The sequence below is a fragment of the Suncus etruscus genome, chromosome 3 (assembly GCF_024139225.1).
Source record: "Suncus etruscus isolate mSunEtr1 chromosome 3, mSunEtr1.pri.cur, whole genome shotgun sequence".
Lineage (NCBI taxonomy): Eukaryota > Metazoa > Chordata > Mammalia > Eulipotyphla > Soricidae > Suncus > Suncus etruscus.
This window is the reverse complement of record NC_064850.1, coordinates 21,334,765-21,355,852: the sequence shown is the minus strand read 5'-3', so window position 1 is coordinate 21,355,852 and position 21,088 is coordinate 21,334,765. Positions and strand designations below refer to the sequence as shown.

Here is a 21,088-nt window from a genome sequence, read left to right as displayed (position 1 = left end):
TTTGCATCTCCCTGATGATTAGTGATGTGGAGCATTTTTTCATGTGTCTTTTGGCCATTTGTATTTCTTCTTTGTCAAAGTGTCTGTCCATTTCTTCTCCCCATTTTTTGATGGGATTAGATGTTTTTTTCTTGTAAAGTTCTGTCAGTGCCTTGTATATTTTGGAGATTAGCCCCTTATCTGATGGGTATTGGGTGAATAGTTTCTCCCACTCAGTGGGTGGCTCTTGTATCCTGGGCGCTATTTCCTTTGAGGTGCAGAAGCTTCTCAGCTTAATATATTCCCATCTGTTAATCTCTGCTTTCACTTGCTTGGAGAGTGCAGTTTTCTCCTTGTAGTCTCAATGTCCTGGAGTGTTTTGCCTATGTGTTGTTCTATATATCTTATGGTTTTGGGTCTGATATCGAGGTCTTTAATCCATTTGGATTTTACCTTCGTACATGATGTTAGCTGGGGGTCTAAGTTCAATTTTTTGCAAGTGGCTAGCCAGTTGTGCTAACACCACTTGTTGAAGAGGTTTTCTTTGCTCCATTTAGGATATCTTGCTCCTTTATCAAAAATTAGGTGATTGTGTGTCTGGGGAACATTTTCTGAGTATTCAAGCCTATTCCACTGATCTGAGGGCCTGTTCTTATTCCAATATCATGCTGTTTTGATAACTATTGCTTTGTAGTAAAGTTTGAAGTTGGGGAAAGTAATTCCTCCCATATTCTTTTTCCCAATGATTGCTTTAGCTATTCTAGGGTGTTTATTGTTCCAAACAAATTTCAAAAGTGCCTGATCTACTTCTTTGAAGAATGTCATGGGTATCTTTAGAGGGATCGCATTAAATCTGTATAATGCCTTGGGGAGTATTTCCATTTTGATTATGTTAATCCTGCCAATCCATGAGCAGGGTATGTGTTTCCATTTCCGCGTGTTCTCTCTTATTTCTTGGAGCAGACTTTTATAGTTTTCTTTGTATAGGTCCTTCACAAATTTTAGTCAAGTTGATTCCAAGATATTTCAGTTTGTGTGGCACTATTGTGAATAGGGTTGTTTTCTTAATGTCCATTTCTTCCTTATTACTATTGGTGTATAGAAAGGCCATTGATTTTTGTGTGTTAATTTTGTAGCCTGCCACCTTGCTATATGAGTCTATTGTTTCTAGAAGCTTTTTGGTAGTCTTTAGGGTTTTCTTTTTTTTCTTTTATAATTTTAATTTTTTTATTGTTTTAATTATCTTTATTTAAACACCGTGATTACAAATATAATTGTACTTGTATGATTACAGTCATGTAAAGAACACCCCCTTCACCAGTGCAGGATTCCCACCACCAATGTCTTTAGGGTTTTCTAAGTAGAGTATCATGTCATCTGCAGACAGTGAGAGCTTGACTTCTTCCTTTCCTATCTGGATTCCCTTGATATCATTTTCTTGCCTAATCGCTATAGCAAGTACTTCCAGTGCTATGTTGAATAGGAGTGGTGAGAGAGGACAGCCTTGTCTTGTGCCAGAATTTAGGGGGAAGGCTTTTAGTTTTTCTCCATTGAGGATAATATTTGCCACTGGCTTGTGGTAGATGGCCTTAACTATATTGAGAAAGGTTCCTTCCATTCCCATCTTGCTGAGAGTTTTGATCAAGAATGGGTGTTGGACCTTATCAAATGCTTTCTCTGCATCTATTGATATGATCATGTGGTTTTTATTTTTCTTGTTGTTGATGTTGTGTATGATGTTGGTAGATTTACGGATGTTAAACCATCCTTGCATTCCTGGGATGAAACCTACTTGATTGTAGTGGATAATCTTCTTAATGAGGCATTGAATCTTATTTGCCAGGATTTTGTTGAGGATCTTTGCATCTCCATTCATCAGCGATATTGGTCTGTAATTTTCTTTTTTCATAGCATCTCTGTTTGGTTTAGGTATCAAGATGATGTTGGCTTCATAAAAGCTATTTGGAAGTGTTTCCGTTTGTTCAATTTCATGAAAGAGTCTTGCCAGGTTTGGTAGTAGTTCCTCTTGGAAAGTTTGAAAGAATTCATTAGTGAATCCATCTGGGCCTGGGCTTTTGTTTTTGGGGAGACATTTGATTACCGTTTTAATTTCATCAATAGTGATGGGGGTGTTTAGATATGCTACATCCTCTTCCTTCAACCGTGGAAGATTATAAGAGTCCAAGAATTTATCCATTTCTTCCAGGTTCTCATTTTTAGTGGTGTAGAGTTTCTCAAAGTAGTTTCTGATTACCCTTTGAATCTCTGCCATATCAGTAGTGATCTCTCCTTTTTCATTCCTAATACGAGTTATCAAGTTTCTGTCTCTCTCTTTCTTTGTTAGTTTTGCCAGTGGTCTATCAATCTTGTTTATTTTTTCAAAGAACCAACTTCTGCTTTCATTGATCTTTCGGATTGTTTTTTGGGTTTCCACTTCGTTGATTTCTGCTCTCAGCTTTGTCATTTCCTTCCCTATTTTTGGGTCCTTTTGTTGAGCACTTTCTAGTTCTATTAGCTGTGTCATTAAGCTACTCAGGTAAGCCCCTTCTTCCTTCCTGACGTGTGCTTGCAAAGCTATAAATTTTCCTCTCAGTACTGCTTTTGCTGTGTCCCATAAGTTCTGATAGTTTGTGTCTTTATTGTCATTTGTTTCCAGGAACCTTTTGATTTCCTCCTTGATTTCATCTCGAACCCACTGGTTATTCAGTATGAGGCTGTTTAACTTCCAGGAGTTAAAGTTTTTCTTCTGTGTCCCTTTGGAATTCACAAATAATTTCAGATCCTTGTGGTCAGCGAAGGTAGTCTGCAAAATTTCTATCCTCTTGATATTATGGAGGTATGTTTTATGTGCCAGCATGTAGTCTATCCTGGAGAATGTCCCATGTACATTGGAGAAGAATGTGTATCCAGGTTTTTGGCGATGAAGTGTCCTATATATATCCTCTAGGCCTCTTTCTTCCATTTCTCTCCTCAGGTCTAGTATATTCTTGTTGGGTTTCAGTCTGGTTGACCTATCCAGTATTGACAAAGCTGTGTTGAGGTCCTCCACAATTATAGTGTTGTTATTGATATTACTTTTCAGATTTGTCAACAATTGTATTAATAATATTTTGCTGGCCCCTCATTCGGGGCATATATGTTTAGGAGAGTTATTTCTTCCTGCTCTACATACCCCTTGATTAATATAAAATGTCCATCTTTGTTCCTTACAACCTTCCTAAGTATAAAGTTTGCATTATCTGATATTAGTATGGCCACTCCAGCTTTTTTATGGGTGTTGTTTGCTTGGATAATTTTTCTCCAGCCTTTTATTTTGAGTCTGTTTGTTCTGACTATTCAGGTGTGTTTCTTGTAGGCAGCAGAAGGTTGGATTGAGTTTTTTGACCCATTTAGCCACTCTGTGTCTCTTAACTGGTGCATTTAGTCCATTGACGTTGAGAGAAAGAATTGTCCTGGGATTTAATGCCATCTTTATATCGAAATTTGGTGTGTCTTTTTTTTAGTCTTGTCTTAAATTAGGTCTTTCAGTTTTTCTCTTAAGACTGGTTTTGAGTCTGTAAAGTTTCCGAGCTGTTTTTTGTCTGTGAAACCATGTATTCTTCTGTCAAACCGGAAAGTAAGTTTTGCTGGGTACAGTATTCTAGGTGAAGCATTCATTTCATTCAGTCTTGTCACAATATCCCACCACTGCTTTCTGGCCTTGAGTGTTTCTGGTGACAGGTCTGCTGTAAATCTCAAGGATGCTCCCTTGAATGTAATTTCCCTTTTTGATCTTGCTGTTTTCAGAATTCTGTCTCTATCTGTGGGATTTGTCAGTGTGACTAGGATGTGTCTTGGGGTATTTTTTCTGGGGTCTCTTTTGGTTGGTACTCTTCGAGCATGCAGGATTTGATCACATATATTCTTTAGCTCTGGAAGTTTCTCTTTAATGATGTTCTTGAACGTTGATTCTTCCTGGAAATTTTCTTCCTGGGTCTCTGGCACTCCAATGATTCTTAAGTTGTTTCTGTTGACCTTATCATAGACTTCTATTTTCATATGTTCCCATTCTTTGACTAATTTTTCCATTATCTGTTCATTTGCTTTTCGGTTTTTTTTTTTCCAATCTCTCCCGCTGTGTGGAATTATTATTTATCTCATCTTCCACAGCACCAAGAGTATTCTCAGCTTCTGATATCCTGTCCCAGAGCTTATCCATTTTGTCATTCACTTCGTTTACAGAGTTTTTCAGGCCTGTTAGTTGACATGTTATTTCAGTTTGGAGTTTTGTGATTTCTGTCTTCATATTTTCTTGGTTCTTATTAGTGTTCTGTTCAACTCGATCCATGGTTTCTTTGAGTTCTTTGAGCATCTTCCATACTGCTTGTCTAAAGTCCTTATCTGAGAGGTTGATTAGTTGGTTGGTCATTATCTGGTCATCAGAATTGTCATCTTCATTCTCTATGTCTGATGCTGGCCTGCGTTGTTTTCCCATTGTCACACTTGTATTGTGGGTTTTTCTACGTGTTGTGGTGGTATTCATTGGCTAAATGATGTAGGCAGCCACACTCCTCTGGCTCCGCCCTTTCTGGATGGGTCGACTTGCCTCCAAGGGAGGGGAGTCCTCCATGGATGAAGCCTCACACAGGATCAAATCTTAGGCCCAAGCACGCAGCAGAGAAGACAGTTCGGAGAGAAATGCTGGGCTTCAGTGATCCAGCACAGTTCTTAGTGTGATTTTTTTCTTCTTGTTGCGATGGTGTTCTTTCCTTAGAAAGAGTGCATGGCCACATAGCGGCCGTGCTCTGCTGGAGCCTCTCTTTGGCCCACTCCCAAGAGGTTCACACGACAGTACAGTAGACAGACACACACAGGCAGCACTCACAATTTTTCACAGTTGGACCCCACTGGGCAGGCGTAGTTTCGTCTTGAAATAGTTTTTTAAAAATTCCCAGAGTCTAAAAGATGACACTACATACCATTATGTTGCATATATGAAATTATATTTTGTTCTTACTTTGGTTGATCACTTTGTTCTAGAAAATTTGTGCATTCTTTTGTTTTGAGTACGTCATAGCTAGTAGTTTTAAGGCTTACTTCTGGCTCTTTGCTCAGGGGTCATTTCTGGCAGAGCTTTGGTGTTGCCAAGGATTGAACCTTGGTCAACTGCATGCAAGGCAAACAAGAACCTTAGCTTCTTTTAATTTAAAACTAAAATGTTATTTTAGAAGCCCCTTGCATTGCATTCTTATAAGTGTGTTTGCCTTCTATCATGATCAACTTGATACATACCTGTGCTGAGTACTTTGTCTCTCTTGTTTTTCACAAGAGAAATCATATTTTACACTTTTTTTTTATTTTGGGCCACACCCGGTGACACTCAGAGGTTACTCCTGGCTATGCGCTCAGATATTATTCCTTGCTTGGGGGATCATATGGGACCCCAGGGGATCGAACCGTGGTCCATCTTCTGTGTGCAGAGCAAACACCCTACCACTGCACCATGACTCAGGCCCCATATTTTGCACTTTTAAAAATATCTTAAGTCTGGGCTGAGAGAGATAGTATAGAGGGGTAAGACACTTGCCTTGTATGTTGGCTGAAGAACCACTAGGAGTAACAACCGAAACCAAGCCAGGAATAGCCCCTTCCTGGCAAGGCCCCCAAACCCTAAATAAAAAATAAAATATCTTAAATCTGAAAACACAGTCTAATCTCTTAACACACAGAAGAGTGCTCAGAATGTAAGTGCTCTAGGAATGAGTCACTGCTTGTGTAATTAGAGGATTGTCAATGTGGTTTGAGTTGACCCAAGAGTCTAATTTCATTTTGTAGCTTCAGTATTTGCTTTATTTTACCTTTCCAGTGTTTTTTGTCTGTCTGTCTGTCTGTTTGTTTGTTTTTGGTCTATTCCTGATCATTTCTTAATGAATGAGTGTTAGTTAGGGAAGCTTTTTGTGGGAGATATCCAGTGAGGGACATCCATTTGCTTTCCTTTCTCTTTAGATGAACCGGACAAAGTGTGATGAGGAAGAGTACTGGAACAGTTCCAAGTTCAAGGCTTTCACCTTTGATGATGAAGATGATGAGCTCTCACAGGTGGGCTTCCTTGAGTTGAAGGTCAGACCCTCCCACAGGTTACCCTGGCATCTTTGGTAACCAGGTAGTTGACCGTGTCTCCATAGGCTCTGAAATGTTCTGATCTTGAAAAAAATCTCCTTAGAAAAACAACTCAGAAACAAGAGCATAGGGCTATAAAACAAGCTCTGCCCTTCTTTTTTTGTTTGTTTGTTTGTTTTGTTTTGTTTTTGGGTCACACCCAGCAGCGCTCAGGGGTTACTCCTGGCTCTATGCTCAGAAATCGCTCCTGGCAGGCTCGGGGGACCATATGGGATGCCGAATTTGAACCTCCGTCTTTCTGGATGCAAGGCAAATGCCTTATCGCCATGCTATCTCTCCAGCTCCAAGCTCTGCCCTTCTTACTTTGTATTTTGTTGGGGAGAGATTGGGGGGCTGGTTTGGGCCACACTGGGCAGTGCTCAAGGCTTACTCCTGACCCTGACAGTGCTGGGAGGATTCTATAGGGGTGCTAGGGATTGAGCTCAGGTCATCTGCATACAAGGCAAGTGCCCTACTTCTTTATGACCTCTTCAGTCCCATTACTTTACATTCTTAAGGTGATGCATTTTTTTTTGTAATTTTTGCCCAGGAACCCCCAAATCTTTTATTATGCATTATGACTTATTCTTCAGACACTGGATCAAAGGTTTTGTCTCTCTTTTACAAATGGAGAAGTAGTCATTTTGGAAGTAGGGGATAAACTCACTCAGTTTTGCCAGCAGATCATTGGACATGAACATGATTCAGATTCAAAAGTGGTTTTGATCCCTCCTAGTTCTTTGCCACTGGAGCGCAGTGTTGGCTAACACAGTTTGTTTTCTTGGCCAATGCCTAGCAGATCGGCTTTCTATTGCAAAGGGTGAAAGCATAGAGTCCCTGCCTTTGGCTTCATGATTGCTAGTCTGAGTGGGAAGTGTGACTGTTTGAGTTCCCTGTGTCTTTGCAGTTAAAGGAATCCAAGCGGGCAGTGAATAGCCTTCGAGACTTCGTGGATAATGATGATGATGATGATCTGGAGAAAGTCAGCTGGAGCGGGGAGCCCGTGGGAAGTAAGTCCTAGATGCCCTATGAGAGGTGGCTTGTCATATTTGTCTCCTCAGTACTTGGCAGGAAAAGGAAGAAAGGTTAGACTGTTTCCAGAGGAGCAAACTTCTGGAATAGTTTGCTTGTCTTTGGGCCATGCCTGCTGTGCTGCCCAAGGGGTGCTCCTGATTAATTTAGGGGCTTCCTTAGGCAAAGCTTGCACTCCTGCTCCTGAAGCTACCTCAGGAGATGTAATCCTGGGAGAAGGTACAAGGGAAGCAATAGACTTCCTTTATGGCTTTGTGAGTTAGCTGTTCTAGAGTGTACACTTAGCTCTTTCAGTTGTCCTTGGGGTATCTTTTAAAATTGGATCCCTAGGCTTTTTGCTCCTTTGATTGGGAGCCTATGTTTTGGGGGTATATAGGCGAGGGTCTCATTTGTAATGAATACTATAATAGTTGTTATATTTCTATTAGGTACTTCTAGTATGCAGTCACACTGGGAAAGGTCTAGCTCAGAACTGGCTAGTGAAACTAGCCTCCATATTTCTCTGCCAACTGCTAGATGTTACTACTGAACATCTTTGCAAAATCCACCTGATTTCTAGAATAGTTTTCAAGGGTCTGGTTTCTTTTTAAATGAGCAATACTGTTACACAATTTAAAGTTTAAAAAGTATTTAAGGCGGGGCCGGAGAGATAACACAGCGGTGTTTGCCTTGCAAGCAGCCGATCCAGGACCTAAGGTGGTTGGTTCGAATCCTGGTGTCCCATATGGTCCCCCGTGCCTGCCAGGAGCTATTTCTGAGCAGACAGCCAGGAGTAACCCCTGAGCACCACCAGGTGTTGCCCAAAAACCAAAACCAAAAAAAAAAAAAAAAAACAAAAACAAATTTAAGGTATACAGTGATAAGTTTGCTCAGTTCCCCAAACCCAGCAAGTAACCACAAACACTGTTCATCGCCTCCTGTGTATTTATTTTCTTATTTATTTTATTTATTTTATTTTCTTATTTATTTATTGGGTGCTACACCCAATGGTGCTTGGGAGCTGCTTTCAGCTCTGTGCTGAGGGATCACTCCTAGCTGTGTTTGAGGGATCAAGACCATCCTGGGCCTCCACATGTCAAGCAGCTGAACTCCAGCCCTTTTTGTATTCTCTGTCCCCCTTCTGTTTGTTCATTGAGGTTTTCTTCACATGTGGAAATACACAGAGGAATACACTGTCTTACTCACATTTTCTATACAAGTTTAGTCCTATGCTTTTTTTTTTCATTTAGTAATATAGCTTAGAAATGTTCCCATTTGATTACCCTTCATCAAAACTTCTTTTTTTGGGAGGGAGGTTTTGGGGCCACATCTGTCCGTGCTCAGGGATTACTCCTAGTTTTCCACTCAGGAATCACTCTTGGTGGGCTCAGGAACATACAGAATGCAAGGGCTCGAACCCAGGTTGACCGGCCTATTCGAGACAAGCGCCCTACCTGGTGTACTATCTCTCTGGCCCATCTTCATCAAAGCTTTCTCATTTTCTCTCTAAAATAGCAGCATAGAGGCTAGACTCATAGAGTGATAGAGTAATGTGGGTGACACTTGCCTTATACGTGGCTGGCCTGAGTCTGATCCCCCTGCCAAGAGTGGTCCCTGAGCATCAAGCAGGGGTAGACACTAAACACAGCTGGTGAGGCCCAAAAACCTTTTTTTAAATAGCTGCATTGCCGGAGAGATAGCATGGAGATAGCATGCAGAAGGATGGTGGTTCGAATCCCGGAATCCCATATGGTCCTGAGTCTGGCAGGAGTGATTTCTGAGCATAGAGCCAGGAGTAACCCCTGAGCGCTGCCGGGTGTGACCCAAAAACCAAAAAAAAAAAAAAAAATCTAAATAGCAGCATGGGGCCGAAGAGATAATACAGAACTTGCCTTGCAAGTGGCTATTTTCAGCCATCTCTAATCCTCAGTACCACATACGATTCTCTGAGTACCACCACCAGGAGTAACTCCTGAGCACAGAGCCAGGAATAAGCCCAAGCTCCAACACACCAAAAACTAAATAAAAGTAATAGCACAACATGAAATAGCACAGTGCTACATTGTATAAATTTATCATGATTTATTTAACTAGTCCACTGTTGATTAACTTTAGGTTATTTCCAGCCCTTCACTGTTTATATTACTATCAAGAACTATATATTTTGCCTGGTAGGGGAGAGACCATAATCACAAAAATGATTTTCCTAGGGTGAGGCTTATTTGTTGCACTTTGGAGATCTTGACCCCTGCGTTCTCCCCGGGTTATGGTGTCCTGGAATGAAACCACCATGTGTTCTGCCCATGTGGGAGCATATGAAATAGCAGTTTGTAGAGTGGCATTACAGGCAGAGGATACCTGCCTCTCCTGACTCAGTACTGCCCACTGGCTCCTGCAGGCTCCAGGACTGATTGTGCTCCACCAGCAGTGGTAGAGATGCTGTTTCCTCCAGAGTCGTGACATGAGCAAACATTAGTTTTGGTTCTTAGCAAATATTCCAGTCTTTGCCCTTCTTTATGGGACCAGCAGTACCTTTTTATTTGTATAATTCTTTCATGAAAGGTGAAGTTGGAAATTTATTTGGAGGTTCTAGCAGAGGACTGACTCTACTCATATATCCTTTTCAGGAGGTCCACACCTGGAGTGGTGGGGGAGGAAGTGGTCCTATCTAGCCATGTTGGGGCTGGGGAGCTAACACAGCATAAGGTCACAGGATAAGGTCATTGCTTTGTATCCAACTGACCTTTATTCACTCCTGGCATGACTGTGGTCCCCTGAACACTGCCAGGGGTCACTCCTGAACACAGCGCCAGGGATAGACCCTAAAGAACCCAGGTTTGGTCCCAAAACAAAGGAAGAACGAGCTTGAATACATCTAATTATGTTAGATAGTCATTTACTAGCCCTTTTTTCCCTCTGTTCTGTTGATTTCAATGATTTGATTGTATTCTTTCTCCTGTGCCAGTTTTTGGAGTCCATGTTGGTCAAGCATCAGGGCCTGTGGTAAAATGCCTTGCAGAAGGCTTGTTTCAGGTTTTATTGGGGAGGGAAATGACTTATTGGTTCATCCTGGCCTACAGGTATCTCATGGTCTATCAAAGAGACTGCTGGGAGCAGTGGGTTCAACCATGACGTGCGCGATCAGCAGAAGAGCAGAAACAGCTTCTCCTCCTATTCACAGCTACCCAAACCTTCTTCAACCTACTCCCTGAGCAGCTTTTTTAAAGGTAAAGAGTAATGATTAAGAAGCAATAGAACCATCTTTATGTTTTTTTTTTTCTCCAGAAAAACACTTAGACTAAAATTGTCGTTTACTCTGGGGAAAAAGATCATTGAAGAATACTCTGGAGCTAGCTTTGGGGATTAGAAGTGAGAGAAGTCCATAGGGTGTAGACTGGGTTTCTAGAACATGATCAGCAAAACTGACATTAACCCTGTTACTGAAGTCACTTGCCTTGTGAGAATTCCTCGCTGCCTCTGTCCTTAGGCACTGCTGGGTGGAATGGAAAACAGTGTAAAGACAGTTAGTTACACAACTAATCCAGCCACTTCTTTTGTGGTATCTATTGAAAATATCAAAGGAGGAATGTATATAATAGCATTTCTTTTTGGTTTTGGGGCCATACCTGTTGGTGCTCAAGGGTTGCTCCTGGTCTGGCTCTGCACTCAGGAATTACTCTTGGTGGGCTAAGGGGATCAAACCCGCAGCTATCGCATGTAAGGCAAGGGCCCTACCCACTGTGCTCACTCTGGCCCCCTAAAACCAGCATATCTAACAGCTTTCCTACTATAACTGAAAGGTAGAAACAGCTGACACATCATTCACTGATGAATGGGTAAGATGTACAAGCAGTGGGAATTGATTCACCAAAAGGGAAAGAATTGTGATAAAATGCTACAATATGAACAAAGACTATCAAAATCAAATAAGCAACACACAATTCCCAGTATTTTTGATATGTGCTATCCTTACTGGTGTAAGATGATATCTCATTGTTGTTTTGATTTGGATTTCCCTAATGATAAGTGATGATGAACATTTTTTCATATGTCTGTTGGCCATCTGTTGGTCTTTCTCAGAGAAGTGTCTGTTCATCTTTCTCTCCCCATTTTTGATGAGGTTTTTAGGTTTTGTCGAGTTAACCTTTACGAGTGCACCTTAAATTTCTCATGTTAACTAAAGGTCTTTTACTTATTTTACTAAGTAAAATCTGTTAAGTATATTAGTTGATTTGGGCCATACTGACATTGCTGGAGTGGCAATTACTGGAGCCCCTCCTGGCACTTCTCTATCCTGGAAGTGCTGGAGTTACCTGGACCACATCTGGTACTGGAAGAACATCAAACTCACAGTCTCCTTATCCATGCTAGCTAAGATGTATGCTACCATTTTGAGCCACATCCTTGGCCCCTATAGCTTTTTTGTTTGTTTGTTTTATTGGAAGGGGAAGTATGACCACCCTCAGTGGTGCTCAGGACTTAGTCCAGGGATCACTCCTGGCAGTGCTGCTCCTGGCTATATGTGCTGCTAAGGATTAGAAACAGGGTCAGCTGTGTGCCAGACAAGTACCTTAACCACTATACTATATCTCCACCCTCCCAAATGTTTTTGAAGACTTATATTCCCATATAGCATAAATGAGTTCTAGACCTTGCACCCTTCTCCATATCTGAATGCTGACCTCTTCCCTCCTGTGTTCTTTATCTATAGGGAGAACTAGACTTGGAAGTTTCCAGTCTCTCTCTGATGGTAAGCATTATCCTTCCTGATGGCTGTAGGAGGTACAGTCTTGGAGGGTTCCGGGAACAGATGTAATCAGCCAATAAGATCATTTCCATTGTTAGAGAAATGTTCTGCTACTGAGTCAAGTATAGAGGTTTTTCTGGCTCAGGCCAAAGGGTATGTTCTAGGGATGCTGTCCTTGGGAAGGGAGAAAGGGCTACTTGGGTCCATGAAGATACCTTATGAGTCCATAGGTCACAGACATAGATATGTGAGAAAGAAGTGGCAGAGAAAAGGACCGACAAGAATGTGGTGTCCTTGTAAACTAGCAGCATATTGTTTTTCAGCACTCTCAGACACTACTGCCAAAAGCTATGCTCCAGAGCTGGGCCGACCCAAGGGGGAATTCAGGGTGAGTTCAATCTTATACTTCCTGACCCCATACACCATCTAAAGTGCTTTGACATTTTTTTCTGGTTTGAACTTCCCAAGAAAAATATTTTCAATTCTCTTTATAGACATATAGACAAGCAAACTAGATTTTTTTAAAACATCAGGGCTGCCTCATCTCACAGCTAGGAAGTGGTAGGATTGGGCTGGAGCAGGAAGATAATACAGTGGTTATGGTGCATGCATACCCCAGGTTCGGTTCCCAGCAGCAGTAGGTCCCCTGACTCACTGAGCACTACCTTTGAGGCCCCAAAACCACCAGGATGGTCCAGTATCCTGAGGCCTGCAGGGCCTAAGCAGCATGGCTTCCTCAGTCCTCATTCATCGAGAATTGCCAGGATCTCCTACCAACCCTCCTGAGTTCTGCTTGGGAGGTACCCCAATTTTATTTTAGTTTTTAATTTTGCTTTTTGGATCACAACTCGGGACAATATGGGATGCCAGGGTTCAAACCCAGGTCAGCTGCATGCAAGGCAAACACTCTACCTATAGTGTTGTTGCTCTAGTTCCATTTTTTTTTTTTTTTTTTTTTTTTTTTTGGTTTTTGGGTCACACCCAGCAGCGCTCAGGGGTTACTCCTGGTCCTATGCTCAGAAATCGCTCCTGGCAGGCTCAGGGAACCATATGGGATGCCAGGATTTGAACCACTGTCCTTCTGCATGCAAGGCAAATGCCTTACCTCCATGCTATCTCTCCAGCTCCCAGTTCCAATTTTTTTACTTTTTTAAAATGCTCTTTTCTGATTCAATCCTGACCCACTTTTCTTTCTCATTATGCTGCCTTTTGAAGGCTGTGTTTGGAGACCTTTGTCTGCAAATCTAGTGGAGCTCGTATTTCCATTAAGTACATAAAAGAAACGAGTTGATTCCCCAGGAAGAAGCTGTCCCCTGAGTGCCAATAAGGGAACAGGGTCCCTCCCCCCTGCTTGCATTGGCCTTTAGGAGTGTCCCTCATGTTAAGGGTTGCGCTCAAGGCTGAAGACCCCATCACTGAGTTGCTGTTTTTGCTAATTGGTTCACTCTTTCTTGGCTTTTATCCCCTCCTGCCCAAATTGTCCCTGTTCCATTTCCTTCAGAGCTATTCTAGTTCTTTATTTTCAGTTCCAGTTCTTTTTCAGCCATGACTTTCCATAAAATAGTTCCCCTTTAGAAGCTAAGGCTGAGTTCTAGGTGAGGAGCAGATATATTGATGGTTCTGATCCTTCAGCTTCTTGGGACTCATGTGTGTTCATTTTCCAGGATTACAGCAATGACTGGAGCATCACTGACACTATACGACGCCTCCGGAAGGGCAAGGTAAGTCCCCTGGCAAGAACTCTTGTGAGGGTCTGAAGAAATTCGCTCAAAAGGGCACAACCCTGACCTGATATGACCTTCTGAGAACTACTTAGTGTAGCCTTGGTGTTTCTCAGTAAGTTGGGGAAACCCTCCCCCACCAAACAAGAAAAAATATTCTTAGGGTATTTTATTGGGGGCGGGGGTACACCTGGATTTACTCTTGCCCTGTTTACTCTTTACATCAGGATTTACTCTTGCCTGTACTCAGGAATCACTCTTGGCAATACTAGAAGGACCACCTTGGATGCTGGGGATTAAAATCAAGTTAGCATGCAAGGCAGACACACTAACCCCTGTACTATCTCTCTGACCCCCACCATTTTCTGGTTCCCCTGCCTTTGCCAACACCTGATGGTGCTCAAGGGTCACTTCCAACAGCACTTAGGAAACAGTGCAGTGGACCTCCCCTGCACTCAGTCTGTTGTTGAGCTTTCTCCAACCCTTTTTCCTTCCTATAGTTTCCCCTCTTCTCACTGGTGATGATACTGGAGCACTGACTAGGATCCGAACTCCCTTAGGATGCTCATACATTGCCAGCGGTACTCAGAGCAGTGGGGGTGGTGGGAGCAATCATGCAGCAGAGCAATGCTTGGGGTCACCTTCCATGGCTGTGCCTGAGCCTTCTATCACAGTGCTTGCCAGGATGTTGTTCAGTGCTTACACCAGTGTGCTATTATCCTCTCCAGCCGTATCTGATTTTAGTTGCTGTGCTCATACACACAACTGGCTGTGGTACAACCAGAACTCACTTGTATACATGGGGATCTTTGGCTTCAGGGGCTGCCAGGCACAGACAGCAGAGCTGCCACCATCATGCTTGTGAAACCAGGGATTGAGCTGACAGCATCATGCCTGCGTAGAGGCAGTACAGCACTAAGCATTCTGGGAGGACTTCTTTTCTTCCCTTTGTCTGTTTTTTGTTGTTCTGTTGTTGTTTTGGGCTACACCATGCAGTGTTCAGGTCTTACTCCTAGAATCACTGAGTCACTCTTGGTAGTACTTGGTGGACTATATGTGGTACCAGAGATGGAAGCTAGATCAGGCATGTGCAAGCCAAACACCTTACGCACTGCACTATCTTTCTGGCCCCTCTCTCTTGGTATTTGGTCTTTTGGACTACACCTAGTAGTTCTCATGGCTTACTCCTGGCTCTGTGCTTAGTGATCACTCCTGGCAGGATTCAGAGGACCAGTGGGTGCTAGGGATAGTACCTATCTCTCCAACCTTTTCTTCCTTTCTTTTTAATTATAGTCTGCATATTTACAACAGTGTTAACATTTTAACATTTATGGTTTTGATGTTCACCCTCACCTCACCTCACCACCAGCCAAAGTGCCCAAGACCCTGCACCCTGTTACTTCTGATCTACTTTGTCATCTTCCTACACATTCCCACCCTTACTTGGCATCTCAGTTCTGTGGTTCAGATCCAAGGGTTTCTCATACTATCTTTTCCCTGTGTACCACAGATGAATAAGATCATCTGGTACTTGTTCTTCTGAGTTGCTTAACCCAAGGAGGATTTCTTGATCTCTTTCTTCAGCTATACTTGTTGAATGAAGTCATTTTTAAGAGGAAAACAAAATTCTTTAAGGTGGAACATCAGCGCACCAGTTTGTTTTTTTTTTTATCTCCTCCTTTGTGGAGGAAGAATAATAGAGGAGAGGAGAAAAATAACTAAGAATGGTGGCTATGCAGCTGGAGCAATAGTACAGCATGTATAGTGCTTGCATGCAGCTAACCCACAATCCCATATAGTCCCCGGAGCCAGGAGTGATTCTTGAGTGCAGTCAGGATTACCTCCTGAGCATCATCTGCTGTAGCATCCCCAGTCCCTACCACACTCACCCCGACAATTCCCCAAAAAATGAATGTTGGCCAAGACAGAGCTCAGTAGGATTTTCATTTGGGAGCCTGAGGTTCAGTCCTGATACTGCATTGTCCCCTGAGCATCACCAGGAGTGACCTTGAACAGAGAGCCAGGAGTAACCCCTAAGCACCTCCAAATGTGGCCCCAAAACAAATCTTTGGGCCCTGGAGCATTGGAATTTTGAACACAGAAAACTATCATTAATAGTATTATAAATCACAGAACCTCAATTATAAAAAAATAAATTTTAAGAGTTTCGTGCAGGGGCCAAAGAGATAGCATAGTAGTAGGACATTTGCCTTGCATGTGATCAATCCCAGTTTGATTCCTAGTATCCCATATGATCCCCCAGCCTGCCAGGGGCAATTTTTGAGTGCAGATCCAGGAATGACCCCTGAGCACTGCTGGGTATGGCCCAAAAACCAGTCAGTCAATCAAAATTTAAAAACAAAAAAGAGTTTGGTGTAGTGCAAGCCCACCTGCTGAGTAGGGTGCAACAGCATTGTCATTTATGATCCCTGGCATCACAGCTAGTATTTGCAGTCAGTACAACCACAGCCAAGTTTTGCAAGTACATCAGTTGGAGCATACATCATTACCCATTCCCACCCCCAGAAGCACCGCAGCTAAGTGAGTGAGCACTGCAACCAAGGTCAGTGACTTCTGTTCATAACAACAATAGCTCAGAAAAAGTAGCGTCAGAGGCCAAAAAGGAAGGAGGGAAGTAAATAAAACTATGAATAAAATAAAAATAATGATAGTGGTTGGTCATTTTTTTTTTTTTTTTTTTTGGTTTTTGGGCCACACCCGGCGATGCTCAGGGGTTACTCCTGGCTGTCTGCTCAGAAATAGCTCCTGGCAGGCACGGGGGACCATATGGGACACCGGGATTCGAACCAACCACCTTTGTTCCTGGATCGGCTGCTTGCAAGGCAAACACCACTGTGCTATCTCTCCGGGCCCAGTGGTTGGTCTTTGATGTGGATGCCAATAATCCTTTGTAAATTACCATCTGGTTATGCTCAAGGACAGGCTTCTTCCTTTTTGTAATTCTCCATTTGTCCAGTACACTGTTGGAATGTTGAATTACTTCAGTGCTTTTGTTGAAAATTCCTGTTGACCGTATAAAAATCAATGGACTGTTTCCAGACTCTGTTCCAGTTGTTCAGTTTATCTACCTTTATGCCATGAGAACTCTACAGACAACCTTGCAAGCCATTCATTTAGGTTTATCAGCTCTTTTTTTTCTTCAACAGTTGTTCTGGTTAGTCTAGATTCTTTGTTTTTACATAAATTTTGGCATTAGCTTGTTAATATCTACCCAAAAAGTTGCTGGTATTTTTATTGGAATTGCATCAACTCTGTAGGTGAGTTTGGGAGAAGTGACATATAAAGCAAAAAATGAATCTGGGGCTGGAAATACAGTACAGCAAAGTAGGGTGCTTGCCTTGTATGCAGCTGACCTGGGTTTAATCCCAGATATTCCATATGGTTTCCTGAGAACCACTAAGAGTGTGATTCCTGAGTGTAGAGCTAGAAATAAGCTTGACTTGCACATGTTTGACATTGCTGAGTGTCACCCCAAAACAAACAAAGCAAAACAAAATTGAATCTAAGGGCTGGAAAGATAGTACAGTAAAGAGCACAGAACTGTATTTGAACATGAGGTCTTGTATGCTTCTGACCCCAAATTGCTACCCAATACTACATATAGACTTCTGAACACTGCCAGGAGTGATCCCAGAGTACAGAGCTAATAGTAGACCCTGGGTATTGCCAGGGGTGACCAAACACCTTTTTCAAATAAATACAAGATTATTTTAAAATAATGAATTTGAATGGATCAGAGGCCATTTGAATGGATCAGAATGGATCAGAAAATCCTTGAATTGGGGTATGTGTAAGAATGAAAAGGCTGTGTTTGGGAACATTCCATTCACTGATCCATTCTTCAGTGTCTGCTCACAAGAAGAGAGTCTTCCTGGCTCACTCATTTTGCTTTTACTCCTCCAGATCTGCTCACTGGAAAGATTCCGCTCATTACAGGACAAGTTACAACTGCTTGAAGAAGCAGTCAACATGCATGATGGAAATGTCATTACTGCGGTGAGTTTGTAGCTTATTGTTCGTTGCATTCATTTCTGAATGTCTGATCAGAATAGGCTGGAACACATGTGGGTAAATGTCAAGTGAAGATCCCAAACTTGCCTTCCAAGGGTAGGATTCTCCATCATCTGTGCAGTGTAGCTCAGTTGGCATATGGCATGCATTGTATCCAGCTCTTGGCTAAGACCAGAAAGAAGTAACTCACCTACTCAGAAATAATCTGTGGAAAGAGGGATATGAGGGAAAGTCTTAGAGTGAGGCATCTCGCCTATTAATAAGGGCATGATTGTGGCCTTCAAAGGCAAAGGTCAATTCTGGCCCGTCCATTTCCTGACCCTTCATCAGAAGGGGACATATCATATATCGTGACTCCTCCATGATATGGCTTGAGCTGCCAGCCTGACTCCCGTTATACTTGGTGCACAGGGCATTTTATTTTTTTCTTCTAGGTTCTCATCTTCATGAAGAGGACACTAAGCAAAGGTGAGTATGGTCTGAGAGAAATTTTCAGCCAACAAGATGTCATTTATAGTGTGTGTGTGTGTGTGTGTGTGTGTTTTGTGTGTATGTGTGTTTTGGTTTTGGGGTCGCACCCAGCTGTGCTCAGAGTTTACTCTTGGCTCTACACTCACAAATCGCTCCTGGTAGTGCTCATGGAACTGTATATGGTGCTGTAGATCAAACCCGGGTCAATTGCTTATAAGGCAAATGCATTACCCACTGTACTATTGCTCTAGCTCTAATGTCATCTACATTGGCAGAGATTCCCTTCCATGATTCACCAGTCTCAAGTCTTCTTTAGAAAGTTTGGTGGTCTGAGATTTCCAAGTACTCAACCATCACGTATCTTTGGGCAGTCAGTCATCCTGGAGGGGAGGCAGATTATGTCAGTTCTAAATAAAGTCCCTATTAGTCACAGACACAAGATGATTGTGTTCCATTGGACGATAGGTTTCATGAGCTTATGTTTTCCAAACACAAGTTTCTTTTAAAAAAAAATCAAGGGAACTGGAATGATAATACAGTGGGTAAGTCATTTGCCTTGTACATGGCTGACCCGGGTTCAATCTTCAGTATCCCATATGTTCCCCCAACCTGCAGGAGTGATTCCTGAGCACAGGGCCAAGACTAACCCCTGAGCACCACCAGGAGTGGCCCCAAAAAATAAAATAAAGTTCAAGTCCACATTAAGTGCCTATTGTTTGGGTTGGTGAGTTGGCTCAGTCATTAAGAGCTACCCTAGACTGGATCATAGATCCAAGGACCTTCAAGGTCCTTTTCTAGCAGTAATTAGTTTTGAGATAATGTTTGGAATAGTCAGTAGGCAAACGAAGTCCCCAGAGTAATAGGCCTTCACCTTTCCTCCCTAAACACCTCTTTCCTGCCTGCAGAGATTCTCTTCCGGGAACTGGAGGTCCGGCAGGTGGCCCTGAGACATCTCATTCACTTCCTGAAGGAAATAGGGGATCAAAAGCTACTCTTAGATCTCTTTAGGTAAGAACTGATTATCTCTAATGTTTGAGAAGTGTCTTGTGTCTTCATGTTGGAAATACAGAGAAGTTCCTGTCTTTTATGTGGAAATGCTTTTTGTTAGGCAATCACTAAAACATGATGAGGTAATACCCACAGCCTGTAAGGAGGAAGTCATGTGCAGGGTAGGTCTAGGTCCAGCTCACCTGAGTTCATTCCTGCCTCTCTCCATGACCTAGAACAAGTTTCTCAACCTCTTTAAGCATCAGTTTTCAGGTCTCTTAAGATGGAGAGGATGATGCCTATTCCATGGATCATCCTAAAGAATAATAGATTTAATGTGCCTCATCAGTAGTAGTAGTAGTAGTTTTTGTTTGATTTGTCCTATCAGGGGGCTACACCTGGTGGTCCTCAGAGGCTGTTTTTGTCTCTGTACTCGGGTCACTCCTGGCAGTATTTGGGGGACCATATGTGATACCAGAGATCCAACTGGGGTCAGCTGTATGCAAGGCAAGAACCTTAACCCCTGTTTTATTGCTCTGCCTTTATAGTGTATTTAGTAAAAAATTTAAAGTATAAGATTTAGAATAAAGTATCTTGGGTGGGGGCACACCTGAGAATGCTCAGGGCTTACTCCTGGATCTATGCTCCAAGGTCACTCCTTGGAGTGCAAGGGGATGTTATGGGATGTCAGGGGTCGAGCTTTTGTTGGCTTTGTGCAAGCCAAGTGCCTTACCTGCTGTACTATCACTCCAGCCCAAATAAAAGTATCTATTATTCCTTGATTCTAGTAAGAAGTACCATAAAAGCAGAAAAAATAAATAGAATTTTCAGTTAGGGTATCTGAAGAAAAACTCCTAGAAGCATCTGGGAATTGAGTTGGGCCTAATGAGATTAGGTAGGATTCTGGCAGGTGGAAAGGAAGAAGTGGACATATCTGTGGGGTTGATGTTGGGAGTGGTGGTCCTTGTTTTTATCTAATGTTTTTCTCCCTATTTCAGTTCAGTCATTCCCACTGTTAGATGAACAAAGTGTATATTACAATCTTCTTTCAGTGTCAGGCAAGTGAGTAGGTTCTTTTAGACTGGCATGTGGTCCAGAGACCCAATAACTCGAGCACCAGACTGCAACCACCCCAAGATTTGAATGGGGAAAGCAGATCTCTTGATCAAGGTCAAGACCTTAGCTGGTCAGCCAGGAAATGCAGAGAGACCTGTTCATCAGAGGGCTGGTGCCGCTCTGCCCTACTCTGCTTTTTCTTCCTGCCTTCATTTCTTTTTTCTTCTCTCCTTCCATCACCTCTTCTGTCTCCCTCCTTTTCTCCCTCCGTTCTTTCCTCTCCCTCTCTACTTCCCTCCCTTCCTCCCCTCCCTCTCTCCCTCCCTCCCTACTTCCCTCCCTTCCTCCCTCCCTCCCTTTCTTCCTCCTCCCTTCCCCCCACAAGTTTCTATGAAGCATCACTCCCCTTATGTGAAAGCAGTGATGCTATTCATAGTACTCCAGAGTGAGAAAGACTCTAAAAACAGGCTGGAAAAATAGTGCAGGAGGGAAGGTCCTTGTGCTTGTCTTGGTTGCAGCCAACCCAAGCTCCATCTTCAGCACCACCAGGTGTCACTCTTGAGCACAAAGCCAGATATGGCCCCTGAGCATTGGAATGTGTATCTGCCAGTCCCACTCCACCCCACTCCCCCACCTGCAAATAAGAAAGCAGTCCTCCACTGTGGGGAAACATAAATCATATACTGTATATGAAAACAGAAAACAGTATAGAAAAATATTTTTATTTTTTTTAAATAATATCATTATTTAAACACCAGGATTACAAACATGATTGTAATTGGATTTCAGTCATAAAAAGAACACCCCCTTTACCAGTACAATATTCCTACTGCCAATGCCCCCCATCTCCCTCCTCCCCAACCCCTGCCTTTCTTCAAGACAGACATTCTACTTCTCTCACTCATTAATATTGCCATGGTAGTTGTTAGTGTAGTTATTTCTCTAA

The 21,088-nt window shown here is 42.6% G+C and overlaps 1 protein-coding gene across 2 annotated transcripts in view; it reads left to right on the top strand.

Annotated features, from left to right (window-relative positions):
* Window positions 1-21,088, top strand: part of VIPAS39 (VPS33B interacting protein, apical-basolateral polarity regulator, spe-39 homolog) — a 38,768-nt gene that overhangs the window by 4,921 nt on the left and 12,759 nt on the right. For both annotated transcript variants that reach the window (XR_007493836.1, XM_049770401.1), the window contains exons 3-11: window positions 5,965-6,057; window positions 7,025-7,127; window positions 10,209-10,355; window positions 11,840-11,878; window positions 12,199-12,263; window positions 13,540-13,596; window positions 17,521-17,613; window positions 18,063-18,096; window positions 19,005-19,107. Coding sequence is in view for 1 of the 2 variants with exons in the window: in XM_049770401.1 (XP_049626358.1) it covers window positions 5,965-6,057; window positions 7,025-7,127; window positions 10,209-10,355; window positions 11,840-11,878; window positions 12,199-12,263; window positions 13,540-13,596; window positions 17,521-17,613; window positions 18,063-18,096; window positions 19,005-19,107 (734 nt within the window). In the remaining variant the exon portion in view is untranslated. The remainder of the gene's footprint in view (window positions 1-5,964; window positions 6,058-7,024; window positions 7,128-10,208; window positions 10,356-11,839; window positions 11,879-12,198; window positions 12,264-13,539; window positions 13,597-17,520; window positions 17,614-18,062; window positions 18,097-19,004; window positions 19,108-21,088) is intronic.